The sequence below is a fragment of the Gavialis gangeticus genome, unplaced genomic scaffold (assembly GCF_001723915.1).
Source record: "Gavialis gangeticus isolate Ggan-Ray unplaced genomic scaffold, GavGan_comp1, whole genome shotgun sequence".
Classification (NCBI taxonomy): Eukaryota; Metazoa; Chordata; order Crocodylia; family Gavialidae; genus Gavialis; species Gavialis gangeticus.
In genome coordinates this window covers 29,688,784-29,703,496 of record NW_017729008.1, presented here as the reverse complement: position 1 = coordinate 29,703,496, position 14,713 = coordinate 29,688,784, and the positions used below count along the sequence as shown (strand labels likewise).

Genomic DNA, 14,713 nt, shown 5'->3' with positions numbered 1-14,713 from the left:
TTGCTGAGGCTGAAGAGGGCCAGGTCCCTTAGTCTCTCCTCATAGGGCCTGGCCTGTAAACCCTTGACCATACGAGTGGCCCCCTCTGGCCCTCTCTAGGCTATCCACATCCTTCTTAAAGTACAGCGCCAGTGCCTCATAGAGGGGAAGTATCACCTCCTTGGTTCTAGTCATCATGCATCTGCTGATGTATGATAACGTGCAGTTAGCTTTGCTGATGATTTTGTCACACTGACGACACATGTTCGTCTTGGAGTCCACTATGACTCCAAGATCTCTTTCTGCTTCTGTGCTGCTGAGAGGGTCACTTTCCAGCCAGTAGGTGTGCTGGATAATTTTATGCCCTAGGTGCAGCACTCTGCACTTGTCCTTGTTGTACTGCATCCTGTTGTGTTCTGCCCACTTTTCCAACCTGTCCTGGTTTGCCTGCAATTGTTCCCTACCCTCCAGAGTGTGCACTTTACCCCACAATTTAGCATCATCCACAGACTTGGACAGAGTACACTTACGCCCACATCCAAGTCACTGATGAAGACATTGAAGAGTACAGGTCCAAGGACCGAGCCCTGCAGGATCCCACTGCCCATATCCTTCCAGGTCAATACCGACCCATCTACTGCCACTCTCTGGGTGCAACCCCCAAGCCAATTTGCCTCCCACCAGGACTGTGTAAACATCTAAGTCACAGCCTCTTTATTTATGAGAAAGGGATGAGATATTGGATCAAAGGCCTTCCTAAAATCCGAGAAAACCACATCCACCTCTACTCCTGCGTCTAAGTGTTTTGTGATCCGGTCATAAAACGAAACCAGATTAGTTAGGCATTATCTACCTGCTATGAATCTATGCTAGTTGCCCTGCTGCATTATTTTTCCCCCTGGACTCCCACAAATATGAACTTTAATAATCTTTTCAAAGACTTTTCCAAGGATGGAAGCGAGACTGACTGACCTATAATTACTCAGATCCTCCTTCCTCCCCTTCTTGCAAATAGGGACCACATTGGCCCTTTTCCAGTCCTCCTGGACCTGACCCAAGCCCCATGCATACTGAAATCACTGTGCCAGTGGTTCTGCTGTGACATCAGCCAATTCCTTCAGTACTCACAGATGCAGCTCATCCGGGCCTGCCGACTTAAATGCATCCAGTCCATCCAAGTGACTCTGCACTAAGTCAGCGTCGGCAGTTGGTAGGCTGTTTCATATACTGGTAATATGATTCTGCCCACTTCCAAAATGCCAGTTTTTACTCCAGTGGTTGGCAGTGAGAGATTGTTTATTTTTTACACTGTCTGTAACTTATTTAGCATGTTTTACCCATTCTGATTACAGAATCTCAATAATGTTCCTTGCTCCAATTTTTATATTTATTATTTTTTAAAACAATTTCAGCAAACCATCTGGTGGAATGGCTGGAGCTGACATCAAACCAAAATGTATGGAGCGTGCCAAAAAGTGGTCAGATGAAGTAGAAAATCTATACAGATTTCAGCAAGCTGGATACAGAGATGAAATTGAATATAAACAAGTGAAGCATGTTGATATGGTAAGATTCATTATTTTTAGTTTAATAACAGTTCAAATTCACTTGCCAGTTAAATTCCCGTAGCCAATTAAATACCAAATACAAAATAATCAAACTCTCTTCACGTGCTGCAGTATCCATTTCTTATCAGTTTGACTTCACAGGCATCTTTGCACATGTCCCCATAACCCCTGTTCAAGTGATCTCCACAGTCTAAGATTTACAGTTTTGCAAGGAGTATGTATTGTAATAATTAAGTTTGTATTCCTGAAATACAGAATACCAAAATAAACATAGAGGAACACCTTGTATTGCTTTTCATTATTCTTAGTTCTGTTCTAATATAACTTGTAAGTTTTAAGTAGATTCACAAGTTCAGAACAGCTTTTTCACTCTAATTAATTATACTTGTCATTGAAGCTGTTTTCAACCTGCAGTGTGCTGCCTGTTCCTCAGTTACATGCCTAGAAAAGAACATTCAAAAAGAACTTTGTGCTGATAAAAGGTATAATATGGGCAGCTCTCTGTCATCTTCCTCCCACTACAGACCCAGTGGGGTAGATTTGCTTTTTGAGAATGGAAAGTTGCTTTAGATTCCATGGATTGAATCCTGTACCATTGAATCAGTGGCAGTTTTACTACTGAACGGTGTAAGAACAGAATCAGATGTAATCAGGTCTTGGGCTCTGTTGAAACAGGAGTGGGGTAGAGCAGTTTGCATGGAAGTGGTGGTAATGCAGCTGCTTGATGGGGCCACTGAGGACTTGATTTTTCTACCCATTTAAGTCAGTGATAGCTTGCAGGCCAAATCTGGCTAATGGAGCCATGTCATCTGGCCTGTGGGGTAGGCTCTCCACAGGTCTGGACATTTGGCAGTGTGGAAGCATGGCAGCATTAATTGCCACACCCTGGCTCCCAAATTTTCGGACTCGTGAGGAGCCCCACAGGCTCCATTGGCCAGATTTGGTCTGTGAGTCAGAGGGTGAGCAGATGGGTAGAAAATCAAATCATCACTCCACAGTGTGGGGCCAGTGCACAACTGGATCTAGTACGTAGGGTCAGGCTCACATATGCCCGGATCCAGTACCTGGGGTCAGGCTAGCATGCAGGGTCAGGCTGGTGCATGGCTGAATGCAGTGCTCAGGGTTGGCTTAGCACATGCTTGGATCTGGTATATGGAGTCAGGCTGGTGTGTGGGGTCAAGCCAGTGGTGGTGTGTGGCGGCATGGCCAGATCTGGTATTCAGGATTGCACTGGGTCAGGCCTACATACTGACCATGAGTTCCAGTTCCACTTACCTGGCCTGCAGAGCTGATTAGGTTGAATGCCACTTCATTTAAGTCAGAAAAGTCCTGTGCATATCAAATAAGCCAGATCTGTCTAACTTCCAAGGGGCCAGGGACTGCATGTCCCCTCACCCTGCTGGAAGCACCTTGATACTTTGTTACCTCTCAGTGCCTTCCCTGCTGCTGCTCTCCCTGCCCCCTACTGCACTGGGTGCTCCCTGCTGCACTGTGTGCCCTTCTGCTGCTGCTCTCCCCCCTCTGCTGCACTATATGCCCTTCTGCTGCTGCTCTTCCTGCCCCCCTTGCTGTACTGTGTACCCTGCCACTGCTGCTCTTCCCACTCTGCTGCACCACGTGCCCTATGGCTGCTGCTCCCTGTGCCTTCCTGCTGCACCATGTGTTCCCTTGCTGCACCGTGTGCCCCCACTGCTTTTCCCTGCACCCTCCTTTCCACTACGCACATTGCCACTGCTGCTCCTGCTGCTGCACAGCATGCCCCTCCCCGCTGCTGCTCCTCATGTCCACCTCCTGCTGAATTGCTTGCCTTGTGCTTTGACTCCCCTTTAGGTCTATATCTGTGAGTTTCTCTGCTGCACCACTGGGCTGCAGGTTCCCCCGGTAGTGCAGGCTGTGCCATATTGCATTGCCTTGTCCCCTAGGGCAGGGGCAGGAAATGGAACCTGGATCCCCTGTCTTCTGTCGCAGCCAGTTCAATGAGGGGAAGAGGTGGCTGGATGGGAGCCTGCGGGATGCACTGTAACCCTTTGGGGGCCGCATGCAGCTTGCAGGCCACCAGTTGGACAGCCCTGAAATAAGCCAATGAATAACCCTCAAATGTAAGATGACTATTATAGTTTCATAGATTCAAAGATGTTAGGATCAGAAGGGACCTCAGTAGGTCACTGAGTCTGACCCCCTGCCCTGGGCAGGAAAGAGCGCTGGGGTCAGATGACCCAGCTAGGTGCTTGTCCAGTCTCCTCTTGAAGAGGCCCAAGGTAGAGGAGAGCACCACCTCCCTTGGATGCCCATTCCAGATTCTGGCAACCCTATTTGGGTGTTAAGATTAACAACCTACAGGCGCTAGGCTATGAATAGCATCATTAATCACCTATCTCATACAGTTCCTCATAGTGTATATGCTTCAAAATCTCTATAAAAGTCTAGGTAGATACTTTTATTAGCATGACAGGATCACTAATAAAATAAAACAAAACAGATCTGATACAGGTATAAACTACTGTAACAAATGCCTGCAGTGTCAGCACAATTACCACAGCCAACAAGGGATTTTCTCAGTTTTGTATAGAAAGTCCTAGGGATTAGGGTAACAAGCCAGTGGGCCACAGGTGAGGGACAAATAGAGGTAAATAGCCATTCAGTGTATAACAGCATACACTTAAAGGGCAAGTAACACGTGGTAGTCAGTACCACTGGAATACATATATTAAGCACATCAGGTTACTTTCCCCACGTCCAGAGGTGTCCCCAAGAACCAGTCTTTAGTCCAGAGTCACTCTGAACAGGTATCTTAAGTCGGAGGTCACATGCAATCAGTATGTAGTTCATCATGTTGTGCCAAGGCTTCCCTTTTGTGCCAGTCATTCTCAGCTCTGTCTCTTTCCATTCAACTTCAGCTGCCTGGTACATAGCTAGCCTGGAACTGTGTGGTCATTTCCTTTTCCTGCTCCCCCAAGTTCACTGGGATTTGCAGTCCAGAATCACAGCAGCAGGACTCTGCAGAGTGGCTCTTCACTTCCTCTTCCTGCTTCTTGATGCCTCTGAGATTTGTAGTTCAGAATCACAGTTAGCAGGGCTCTGCAGGGTTGCTCCCCTTCTGTTACACATTCATATCATATTTCCAGTTCACACAATACATTACATTACACAACACGTCCATTACACTACAAGACAAATAAACCACAGTTCCAGTGGCAGGACACTGAGAAGGAAGGACATGCTGACAACACCATTTCCAAAATCAATTTCCATCAGACTTCCTTGGAACGAATGTCAGTTCTTTTTTTGACGGTTCACATTTTAGTGTGGCTCCCTTATGCTATATTATAGAGACCATAAAATGCAAGTGTGCACATAGAATTAATACAATGGGGTTTACCTTTAGAAAAATTATCTAAGCACTTACTTCAGCTGAACATTAGACATGTGGGGAAGGCTGCTCCAGCATGCTGTAATTACAGGGCGTCGAACCAGACTTGATTACTCGAGTCTGCAGGAGGGTGCTAATAGTGTGCTTCCAGCAGCCTCTGCATCTCGTGTATCCGATCCCGAGCTTCGAAATGGTGGTAGGGCGCTTTAACTAAAGCTCATTTGAAGTGCAAGAACTCTGATACATGAGATGCTGCAGGCTCTTTAATTAGAGTGGCTCTTGGAGCTGCTTTAATTAAAGTGCCCACCTCCACTGTCGGATCACATGTAAAAACATCCATAAATATGTAGTTAAATTATAAAGCTGCTGTTTCTAAGATAGTCTCATTAGAATCTCTAGTGTCTCTCCCCAGTGACTGCTAGACATGGAGTAGAAGGAATGGACATTATGGGCTCATAGATAACAAGAAATACCCCTGGCGTCCATGTTACAGATGCTTAGCTAAGATCATATAAGTTCCCCAAAACTCTTTGAACTGAAGTATGGAATGTTTGAATTTTTATAGCTTAATCAGTTTCTTGTGAAGTACTGAGCTGAAATCAATGGGATCTAAGTGTGTTAGTGCCTTGCAAGATTGCACTGACACTAATTGCCATGATTTTATTTATGGCTCGTTTGTTTAAAAGCTCTGATGTTTGTTCCTTTAACAGCTCCAAAGAAACTCGTGATATGTCTCTTTTCCATGGTTTGATAAGTGTTGAAGAACCCATTACATAAGCATCATTCTTTCAGAACAACTGATATCTTTCAGCTATTCAGACTACTGAAGGACTGATTCTCTTCAGTACGGCAAAGAAGAAAATGCTAGCATCCCTTCACTAATCAAGGGGAATTGTAGGTATTAGATATTAGAGATGAAAAAGTCATTTTAGGTCATTTCTAATGTCCTTCACTACCAGTGAATGGTTATTTCCTGTAGCATAGTTGCTAGCATCTTTGTGCATTCTCATTTTAAATGACTTAAGTGCTATAGCATCTGTTATGCTACAGCATTTTTGGATCATTCTCTAGAAACTCTTCTAATAGGGAATGTTGTTGTTACATACGATGTAATACTTTGGCCATAACCTTTTCTGATATTTTATGTTCTTTAACCTATAAGCAAAGGATGCACTCATTATTTTTAAACCAAATATTTGCCAAATACAGTTCATGCAAACATGTCCTTCTGTTAAATGCACTAAACAGATATTATTTCTTATGTTCAGTAGATGGACGAATATTTTTATTGCATTCTCAGGTGGATCGTTGGCCAGATACAGGATTTGTGAAGAAACTTCAGAGAAGGGACAATACCTTCTATTATTACAACAGGCAAAGAGAATGTGATGACAAAGAAGTCCATAAAGTGAAAGTTTATGCTTATTAGTTTGTTATCCTACCTACACCGGTCTAATCTGTTTGTGGTAAATACACTGTTTTAATCTATTTGATGTTTAAGAAATGTAAGTAAACAAGGTCTTCTTAATCTGCCCTTGATTTTAAAGATAGGTGAACAGGTTTTGGGTTTTTTTGGGCAGAGGGAAAGAATAGTAATAGTGTTGTACCTTGAAGAAAGAAAGATGAAGAAATTATGGAGAATTATAGAAATTACAGAGAAATGGACTTCATCTTAGTTCTAGGATAGTTTATGGTTGTTTTATGAGCACTCTTCCTGGTTAGAATTTTTAAAAATTATTAACATACTAACTATCAACTAACCATTTGACATAATTTATTTAGTTTTACAGTGTTTTTGATGAGGTCCATTGTTAGACACAATAGTCATAGATTTCTAGGGTCAAAGGGACCTTGTAGATCATTGCATTCGACCACCAGCTGTATGCAGGAAAGAGCACTGGGGTTAAAGAACCCCAGCTAGGTGCCTGTCTAATCTCTTCTTGAACATCTCCAAGGTAGGGGAAAGCACCACCTCCCTTGGAACTAATAATTATTTAGTGCTTTACAGCTGTAATATGTTATGGAAACTGGTTAAATAATCCTAACCAGAGCTTTTTGTGATAGTTAAGTATTACAGTGAGTTGGAAAATTGAGGCAAAAAGACAAAGTAACTTCCTTGAAGTGATCAGGCAGCCAGTGTCAGAATTTGGATTAGAATTTGTTAAGGTAATTGAGTGACTATAGAATAGGGGTCAAAGCAGTGCTGTTGACTAAAACCTGAATAATATGATGGAAAACAATCATAATAAATATCTTTTGCTTGGAACAATATTAGCTATCCTGCTCTGTGTTATGTGATAAATGACTCAGAATAGGAAGTAGTCTTGCTTATTTAGATTTGCTTATTTTTGATAGCAAAATTAAAGAGAACTTGGAGGAGTTCAACACTTGGTGGAATGAGTGGAATAGGCAGGAAGGATGTCAGCAAAAATCAATTCCCTTTTTATCAATTATATAACTCAAGAACAAACAGAACTCATTGATACTCAAGAATAATGCATTTAAGACATGCAAAATCTTTGTTTTCCTGTAGAAATGACCATCGCAACTAGCCAGCTACTCAAATAAAAAGGACTGTGTATTTATTGTCATTAATAACAAATTGTGTTGTGTCTCATCCCTTCTGCAAGATAAAAAAAAAAAGCGTTCTCAGATAGCATGCTTTGGGGATATGATAATTGTAGGGGTTCAGAAAGGAATTATTTGCCCATGTACAGAATTGCATATTTTGACTTCACTTAGTATTGGCCAGTTCAGATGCAAAACAAGGGATTTGCAGATTAAAAATCTAATTAGACATGGACAGTATTAAAGCCATGAGACGTGGGCTTTAATCTCACTGGGAATTGGGTGCCTAATTCCTTTAGGCTCTTTTGAAAATCCCAGTCTAAAGTTAAATTTGTTATGTTACTTAGTATACCATTGGAAGGCTTTCAGAAGCCTTTATGGAGTAGGATATGGTGGAAAAGATTAAGTTATGTCAGTGGAAATGAATGTTACACTCAAAAGACTTACCTTAAACTTTAAAATCTTTGTTTATCTTTTGAAATGAGTGAGCTGGAAGTTGTTACATAATTACTGTAATCAGGATAATTATATAATCACTCTAAGGAAATAACGATAGTCAACGTGAAATATTTCTCTGGTAGCCCAGCATGTAATTTTGGTCTCAGTATCTGAAAGATGAGGTTATGATTGCGGCCAAAAGGAAGGAAATGCATCTACAAGAGCAGCAGATTAATATTTTTCTGCATCTAAGCACTGCCACTTCTCAGTAGAAAAAAATTGTGTGCGCCTCTGAGGCATGGTCTTAGAAGTACAGTAGCAAAGGCATCTGTCTCTTATCCTGAAATTTAAGAGCTCTGTTTTAAAAATGAAGTACATTTCTATAATTCTGTATCTTTTTGAAGAACGTGTGTCAGTAGAAATACAGATTAAGGATGTTCAACTTGCTGATAGTTCTGAGACCTCAAGGTTCTAAGTGCCATGTTTGCTCTTCCAGTGAATTTTGTTTATTTATTCATTCATTTATTTGTGCAGCTTTCTTGCTTTGTTGGTTTTCTGTGCAAAAAAAAAAATTAAACTCCAGTACATGTAAAATAACTCACTTAGGTTACTAGATGTAAGTCAAATAATAGTCTCTCTTTTACCCCTTGACACTCTGTGCTCAAAAATGACTGTCAAAATGACATCATGAGGATTCATGTTGGTTTCTTAGTTACTCTGTATAACGTGTACTCAGTTCACAAGGCAAAATATGGACTGCAAACCCACATGGACTGTAGCACAGTGTGGTAATATTTCTACATCCCAGTTATTGTCCAGTTCCTACATAACCACATGACTCAACTGAGATGCATTATAGTTACAGCAGTGGTCCACTGAATAAAGCGAAGGACTGAAATTCTGGCCTTAATGAAATCAATAGGTGTTATAGCCATTGACCTCAGAGGATTTCACTCTTAGCATCTATATTCTCTTATGCCATAGACTTAACATGGTCAGATTTCTTAAATTCCATGTGCTCTAATTTCTGTCCGCTTACAGATAAACATTATGGTTATTACGCCACCAGACACCAACAAGTACAAAGTAAAGGGTCTATAATTTTTTCCCATTTAAGAATTGTTAGTGATGTTTCAGCCAGAATAAATCTACCTCACTGCTAGTCATATTGTGTCTGGAGTTTTACCAAGAACATAGTGTATCATTCTGAAGTAAGACCTCATGTAGAATAAAGTGTATAGTTCTAGTCACTTATGCTTAAGAAAGAAGAAATTGAACATCTAGAACCTGGGGTATCTGGAACTTCGAACAGCTGCAGAAATGACCTGCCATGTGATCAAGGGAACAGAGAGCCTATCAGATAAGAGGAGACTTAAAAGAGTTTGGATCTTTCAGACTAGCCAAATGAAGACAGCGGTGATATAGATTCAAAGATTCAGAGATGCTAGGTGTCATGGGATGGGGTCCCCAGGGTTGGCCGTGACATCCCTAGGGCTCCATGACCATGCCAATCTTGCCCAACGGGCACCTTTTTCCTCATCTGCCACGTCTTGCTGGTAATTATAATAAATAGGGAGGCTGCCCTCAAGTCTGTGTTTCAACACTGTCCTGATGGACCCTGCTGAACTTGCTCATGGATGCCTCACGGGACACCCTCAGCCTTATGGGCTAGATGCGTGGCTCCAAAACCATCCCTTTACCACACCCCAAGGCTCACAGACGGCATTCAGACGTTGTCCCTCTGAAGCCCGAGTCTAGCTTGGCCTCCTGTCATTGCCGGACTCTCTGCAGCCCTGTTGTCTCTGCACCCCCCTGGCACCGGGGTCTCCACACTGTAGTGGGTCCCCAATGAGGCCTACTCCTCCAGTAGCCTCAGCCCAGTCCACCAGTTTATAAACAACCGAAATATGAGCCCCAGGGCTATAACAGAATACAACCTGACTCTCTCCTGACTAGGACACTCTCCCTAGGCAGTTTCTGTTCTTAAAGGAGCAGGCACTGTAGCATTGATCGAGGAGGTCCCTTCCAGCGTTATGTTCTGTGTTTCTATAAAGACGTAAAGCAGAGCTCCTTTTTGAAAACACAGGCCATTTTGTCAGAAAATTACAAATACTGGACTTACGGTACATACAAGGAAAAGGTTTGAGCAAGAAAACGCAGGCTTTACATAGTTCTTTTCCTGACATCAAGCCTGTATATGATTTGTGAACTGTAATGGATTTCAGTGTCTGTTTGTTCTCTTCTTAATGCATTCTGAGTATTTTTCTAGTCTGTATTCTATCTTCTCTGCAAGATGAAAATTGCTGTTCTTACTTGCCTAAACTAAGGACTTCATAAGTATTTGTAGAGCATCATATCTTTATGGGTCCACATATAAGAGATTGTTCCTTTTTAGTATATTTTGTTTTCACTTTCTGTAAAGATGTGCTTATAAAATCCCAAGGCCAATTCTGTCCTTTTTCAACAGTAGATCTAGTCATTTTACTGGAGTTATATTATTGTAAATGAGGTTAGAATTAAGTCTTTAGGGTCTTACATTTAGGGTAAACTCTCCAGGAAAAAAACAACGGTACTGAGTAGAAATCTCTAATTGCAGCTGAAGAGGAACAGGGAAAAATAGGTATCTTTTCTTTTGTTGCATACTATTAAATTTTGAGAGGCTGGTCCAAGGCTGTGCTGTCCTTGAATCGGTTGAATAAACTTGTATTACAGGGAAATAAACCTAAATGGACTGCACTGGGAGAGATTACACCAGGTATTCCATTGGCAAGTTTCTGATTGCAATTAATACTACAGATTTAATTTAGGATTTAACGGGTGTGTCTACATGAGCACTTTATTGCACAGTGGCCTTATTTGCTGTGCAGGTATCTATCACCATCTACACATGTGTGGCAATTATGCCGATATAGACTAATTTACTGCACCATCACACACAAGTACTATCTGACAGCAGAGTAAATTACTGTACTTAAACACGTGTAGATGGTGATGTCCAAATTAGTTTACTCCAGTTCAAATTGTGCTGGAGTTTATTCAGTCACTTAATTGCATATGTAGACACACCCAATCAGATAATTTATTTTTTTGTCACTAGTACTTATCACAAAAGGCCTCAGTCAGGAAGGAGGTTTATTTTGCTAATTGTTGTACAAACATGCATGAAAACACACTTCCCCCCGAACAATGTGTAATTTAAATCTGCTGCAATGGAATTCTTCCTTTGGTTCTCTGCTGCTCCCCTTCTTTCTCCCATATGAATTTATTCTGACTTTGTGAACTGCAAGTTCTTTACAAATTTTAGGCCAAGATTTTGAAAAGTTGGTGCCTAAAGTTAAGACTTCAACATCCTTATTTAGGCACCTTGACTAAATGCTTTGATTTTCAGAAGTGTCATGTGCCCCAGGACCTCCCAGTGAAATCAGCATTTTGAAAATCAGGACACTTAGATGCCTAAACATACATTCTGGATCCTAACCTTAGTCATCCAGTTACATTGAATGATGGTAGTGATCCCTTTAGGCTTTAGAATCTAAGGCTAGGAACATTCATTGCATTTGTCCCATGACAACTTTTGCGTGTGTTTGTCCCAGAACAGAAAAGTCCCAGGATTGGCATGTACACACATCACCCTTCTAATCAGGGTTTAGTGGGCAGCTGAATGTACCATTGCTTTTCTGTCACTGATTCAATGATGCAGTCTTAGTACAGTCATTCAGATGTACTTATTGATGTCTTGGGACAAACTGTTAGCACTTATCCCAGAAAGCTTTCTAGGGTTTGTCCCGAGACAGTGGACATGAATGTCTGAATGACTGTACTTTGTCCTGGGAGAAAATTACCTTTCTCAGGACAAATGCAACCTTTTTTGTTGCCTAAGAATCCCCATCTGTAGGCTGTTGAGAGAACCCAAGTGCCTACATAATGACAGAATCTATTGCTTAACTCTTGAGCTGGGCACATGGGGTGGAGGGAACAGAACTATTTTCCTTGATGCACAGCTAGCTATGCATTGTACTCTGCATATTTTTCCCCACCTTTCTCTGACTCAAAAGAGAGAGGCAACCATCCCATGCACTAGTACAGACTGGGGACTGACTGGCTAAGCAGTAGCTCTGCAGAAAAGGTCCTGCGGGTTACAGTGGACAAAAAGACGAATAAGAACCAACAGTGTGCTCTTGTTGCAAAGAAGGCTAACAACATACTGGGCTGCATTAATAGGATTGTTGCCAGCAGATCGATGGAAGTGATTCTTCCCCTCTATTCAGCACTGGTGAGGCCACATCTGAAGTAATGTGTCCAGTTTTGGGCCCCCCACTACAGAAAGAATGTAGACAAATTAGAGTGAGTCCAGTGGAGGGTAACAAAAATGGTGAGGGGGGTGGGGACCCCATGACTTCTGAGGAGAGGCTGAGGGCACTGGGCTTATGTGGTCTGGAGAAGAGAAGACTGAGAGGGGATTTAATAAGTCTTCAACTACCTTGGTTACAAAGAGGATGGAGCTGGACTGTTCTCAGTACTGGCAGGTGACAGAACAAGGAACAATAGTCTCAAGTTGCAGCAAGGGAAGTTTAGGTTGGATATTTGGAAAAAGCTCTCTCATCAGGAAGGTACTAAAGCACTGGAACAAGCTACCCGGAGAGGTTGTGGAGTCTCCATCCTTGGAGGTTTTTGAGACCCAGCTAGACAAAGCCTTGGCTGGGATGATCTAGTTGGGGCTGGTCCTGCTTTGAGCAGGGGGTCGGATGAGATGACCTCCCGAGGTCCCTTCCAACCCTAATTTTCTTTGATTCTGTGATTATAACAGACAGGATATTAGATGTGCCGGGCTGGAGTCTGAGATGAGTCAGAGAATCCTGGCTGGTGTAGCTTTTTGAATATTCATGGTCAAACTGACTGCTAGGTTAGGAATTTGAGGATAATTTTCTTTTGCATAAGATCAGCAAAGACCTTGGATTGTTTTTCACTTGGAGCTTGAGCTGTGAATCGCCTACTAGGATCATCTGAGCATGCCTTACCTAATAAATTCCCTACAACTGCTAAGGCCTCAGGCATTATGGCATTCAGTCTTCCCTCTGCTCATGGAACATAACAGTTTAGCCAACTGAAATGTTTTGGTCCAACTAAAGTCATTAGGCTTAGTATAGAGGTATCTGAGTAAAATTTAATAACCTGTGATATACAGGACTAGATGCTCTAATGGTCCCTCTGATCTTAAACTGTGAAATCCATATAATCCCTTCAGGGTAATAGCTTTCCCAGTATAAATAAGATTTTAACACCAAGCTAGAACCTGTTTTTTGCTTATCTACTGTGGTCTTAATAGCAATGTATTTTGAAGCTGAATGTCTGATAGCATGTAAGCATAGGTGGAAAGGTTGCAGGCAGTCTGAGTTGGGAATGGGGAAGAGAGAGCAGGGAGAAATCCTGATTTCAAACTAAATTGTTTAAATGACTTCAGGTAAAATTTTCAAAAGCATCCTAAATTCCTGGACACTTGAAAATGGGATATACTGAGGAGTTTTCAAAAATATTGCTCTCTTTTCCTATCTGGTTGGAGCCAGATAGCAGTGGTCATTTCTTCTACTCATTTATTGATGTATACCTTAGCGTCAGTAAGGAAAAACAGCTTTTATGTGGGTTTTTTTGTATTTCACTTTTAGTTGTTGTCTGTGGCATTCTGGATGGAATTAACTTTTTGACATGGAGGAGAGCGTGTAATTGGCAATTTAGACATTTCATCTGATCTGACTGCAAAGAGTGCTCAAGAATTAAGGCCTGAGGACTATGGAAGAGTATGAGAATATGACCAGATGAAGCTAATGTTGAGGGACAGAAAATATTTTCCTTGCTGTTTGTCCAATTGCTAGAAGTTCAACTGACAAGATCAAAATCTACAAGATATTCTTAGAACCCAAGATGTAAGATTGTTTCTCTGTATCTAACTCTTAGAAAAATACCATTTTCTCCCCTAAAATAAATTACATGAAAGTTTCATTTGATTCACTGTATGTGTAATATCATTTCACATTATTCCTGTTCTGACAAGCTCTGTGGGCTAAGTTGAAAATTCAACAGATGATATTGCAAGTTTAACTTTTATCTCCAAATTTATCATCAGGTCAGTTTGCTAATGGAATTTAAGTATGGAAATGATTAATTTCAGTTACACAATCTTTTCCGAATCCCATTTAGGATGTTTTAAAGAGGCCAATGGGCAACTCGTACTTAAAATTCTTCTACCAGATTGAAGGGGCAGGTTGAGATGATTTTTATGCTGCTAGTTATGTTTAACTGCTTGCTAGATATTACTAAATTAATTACAGGCTTATCACAGACTAACAAGGGAATTTTGTGGTGGGGGGTAGTTAACTGGTCTTTGGGAAGATATTTTTATAGTGACAACAAAACTGCAGTCCCCCTTGCTTAGATCTTTTTAAGTCTGTGCCTTTGGCTCTTCCAATTAATTTTCTAGGAGGTGAAGAGGGGAAAAAGGAAGGTCTTTGAAATATAATTATAGTAAAAAAGAAAGATTCCATCAAGAAGGAAAACCTCATCAAGCCAAACTGAAAACCTGAAGGAGAGTGTAACAGGACAGTCCAACTCCAACAGGGGAGAAGCACTCTGAGGTGCTTTGGGTTAGGGTTCAAGGCAGAAGAGGGGAAAGGGACCTATTGGTGGGAGTCTACTATAGACCCCCTACCCAAGCAGAGAAGCTTGACCAGGAATTCTTGGGTCAGCTCACTGAGGTAGTAAAAGCTAGGGATGTGGTAGTCATGGGGGACCTGAA

The 14,713-nt window shown here is 41.6% G+C and overlaps 1 protein-coding gene across 4 annotated transcripts in view; it reads left to right on the top strand.

Moving 5' to 3' along the window:
* The window catches only part of MEIG1 (meiosis/spermiogenesis associated 1), a 17,527-nt gene extending 3,711 nt beyond the window's left edge, over positions 1–13,816 (top strand). For 2 of the 4 annotated variants that reach the window (XM_019509525.1, XM_019509522.1), the window contains exons 3-5: positions 1,392–1,545; positions 6,218–6,383; positions 13,587–13,816. In XM_019509525.1, coding sequence (XP_019365070.1) covers positions 1,392–1,545; positions 6,218–6,346 — 283 coding nt within the window. In that variant the 3' untranslated portion in view covers positions 6,347–6,383; positions 13,587–13,816. Of the gene's footprint in view, positions 1–1,106; positions 1,190–1,391; positions 1,546–6,217; positions 6,820–13,586 lie in introns of those variants that run through there. The other 2 variants (XM_019509524.1, XM_019509523.1) reach the window with 2 other exon arrangements.
* The last annotated feature ends 897 nt before the right edge of the window (positions 13,817–14,713 follow it).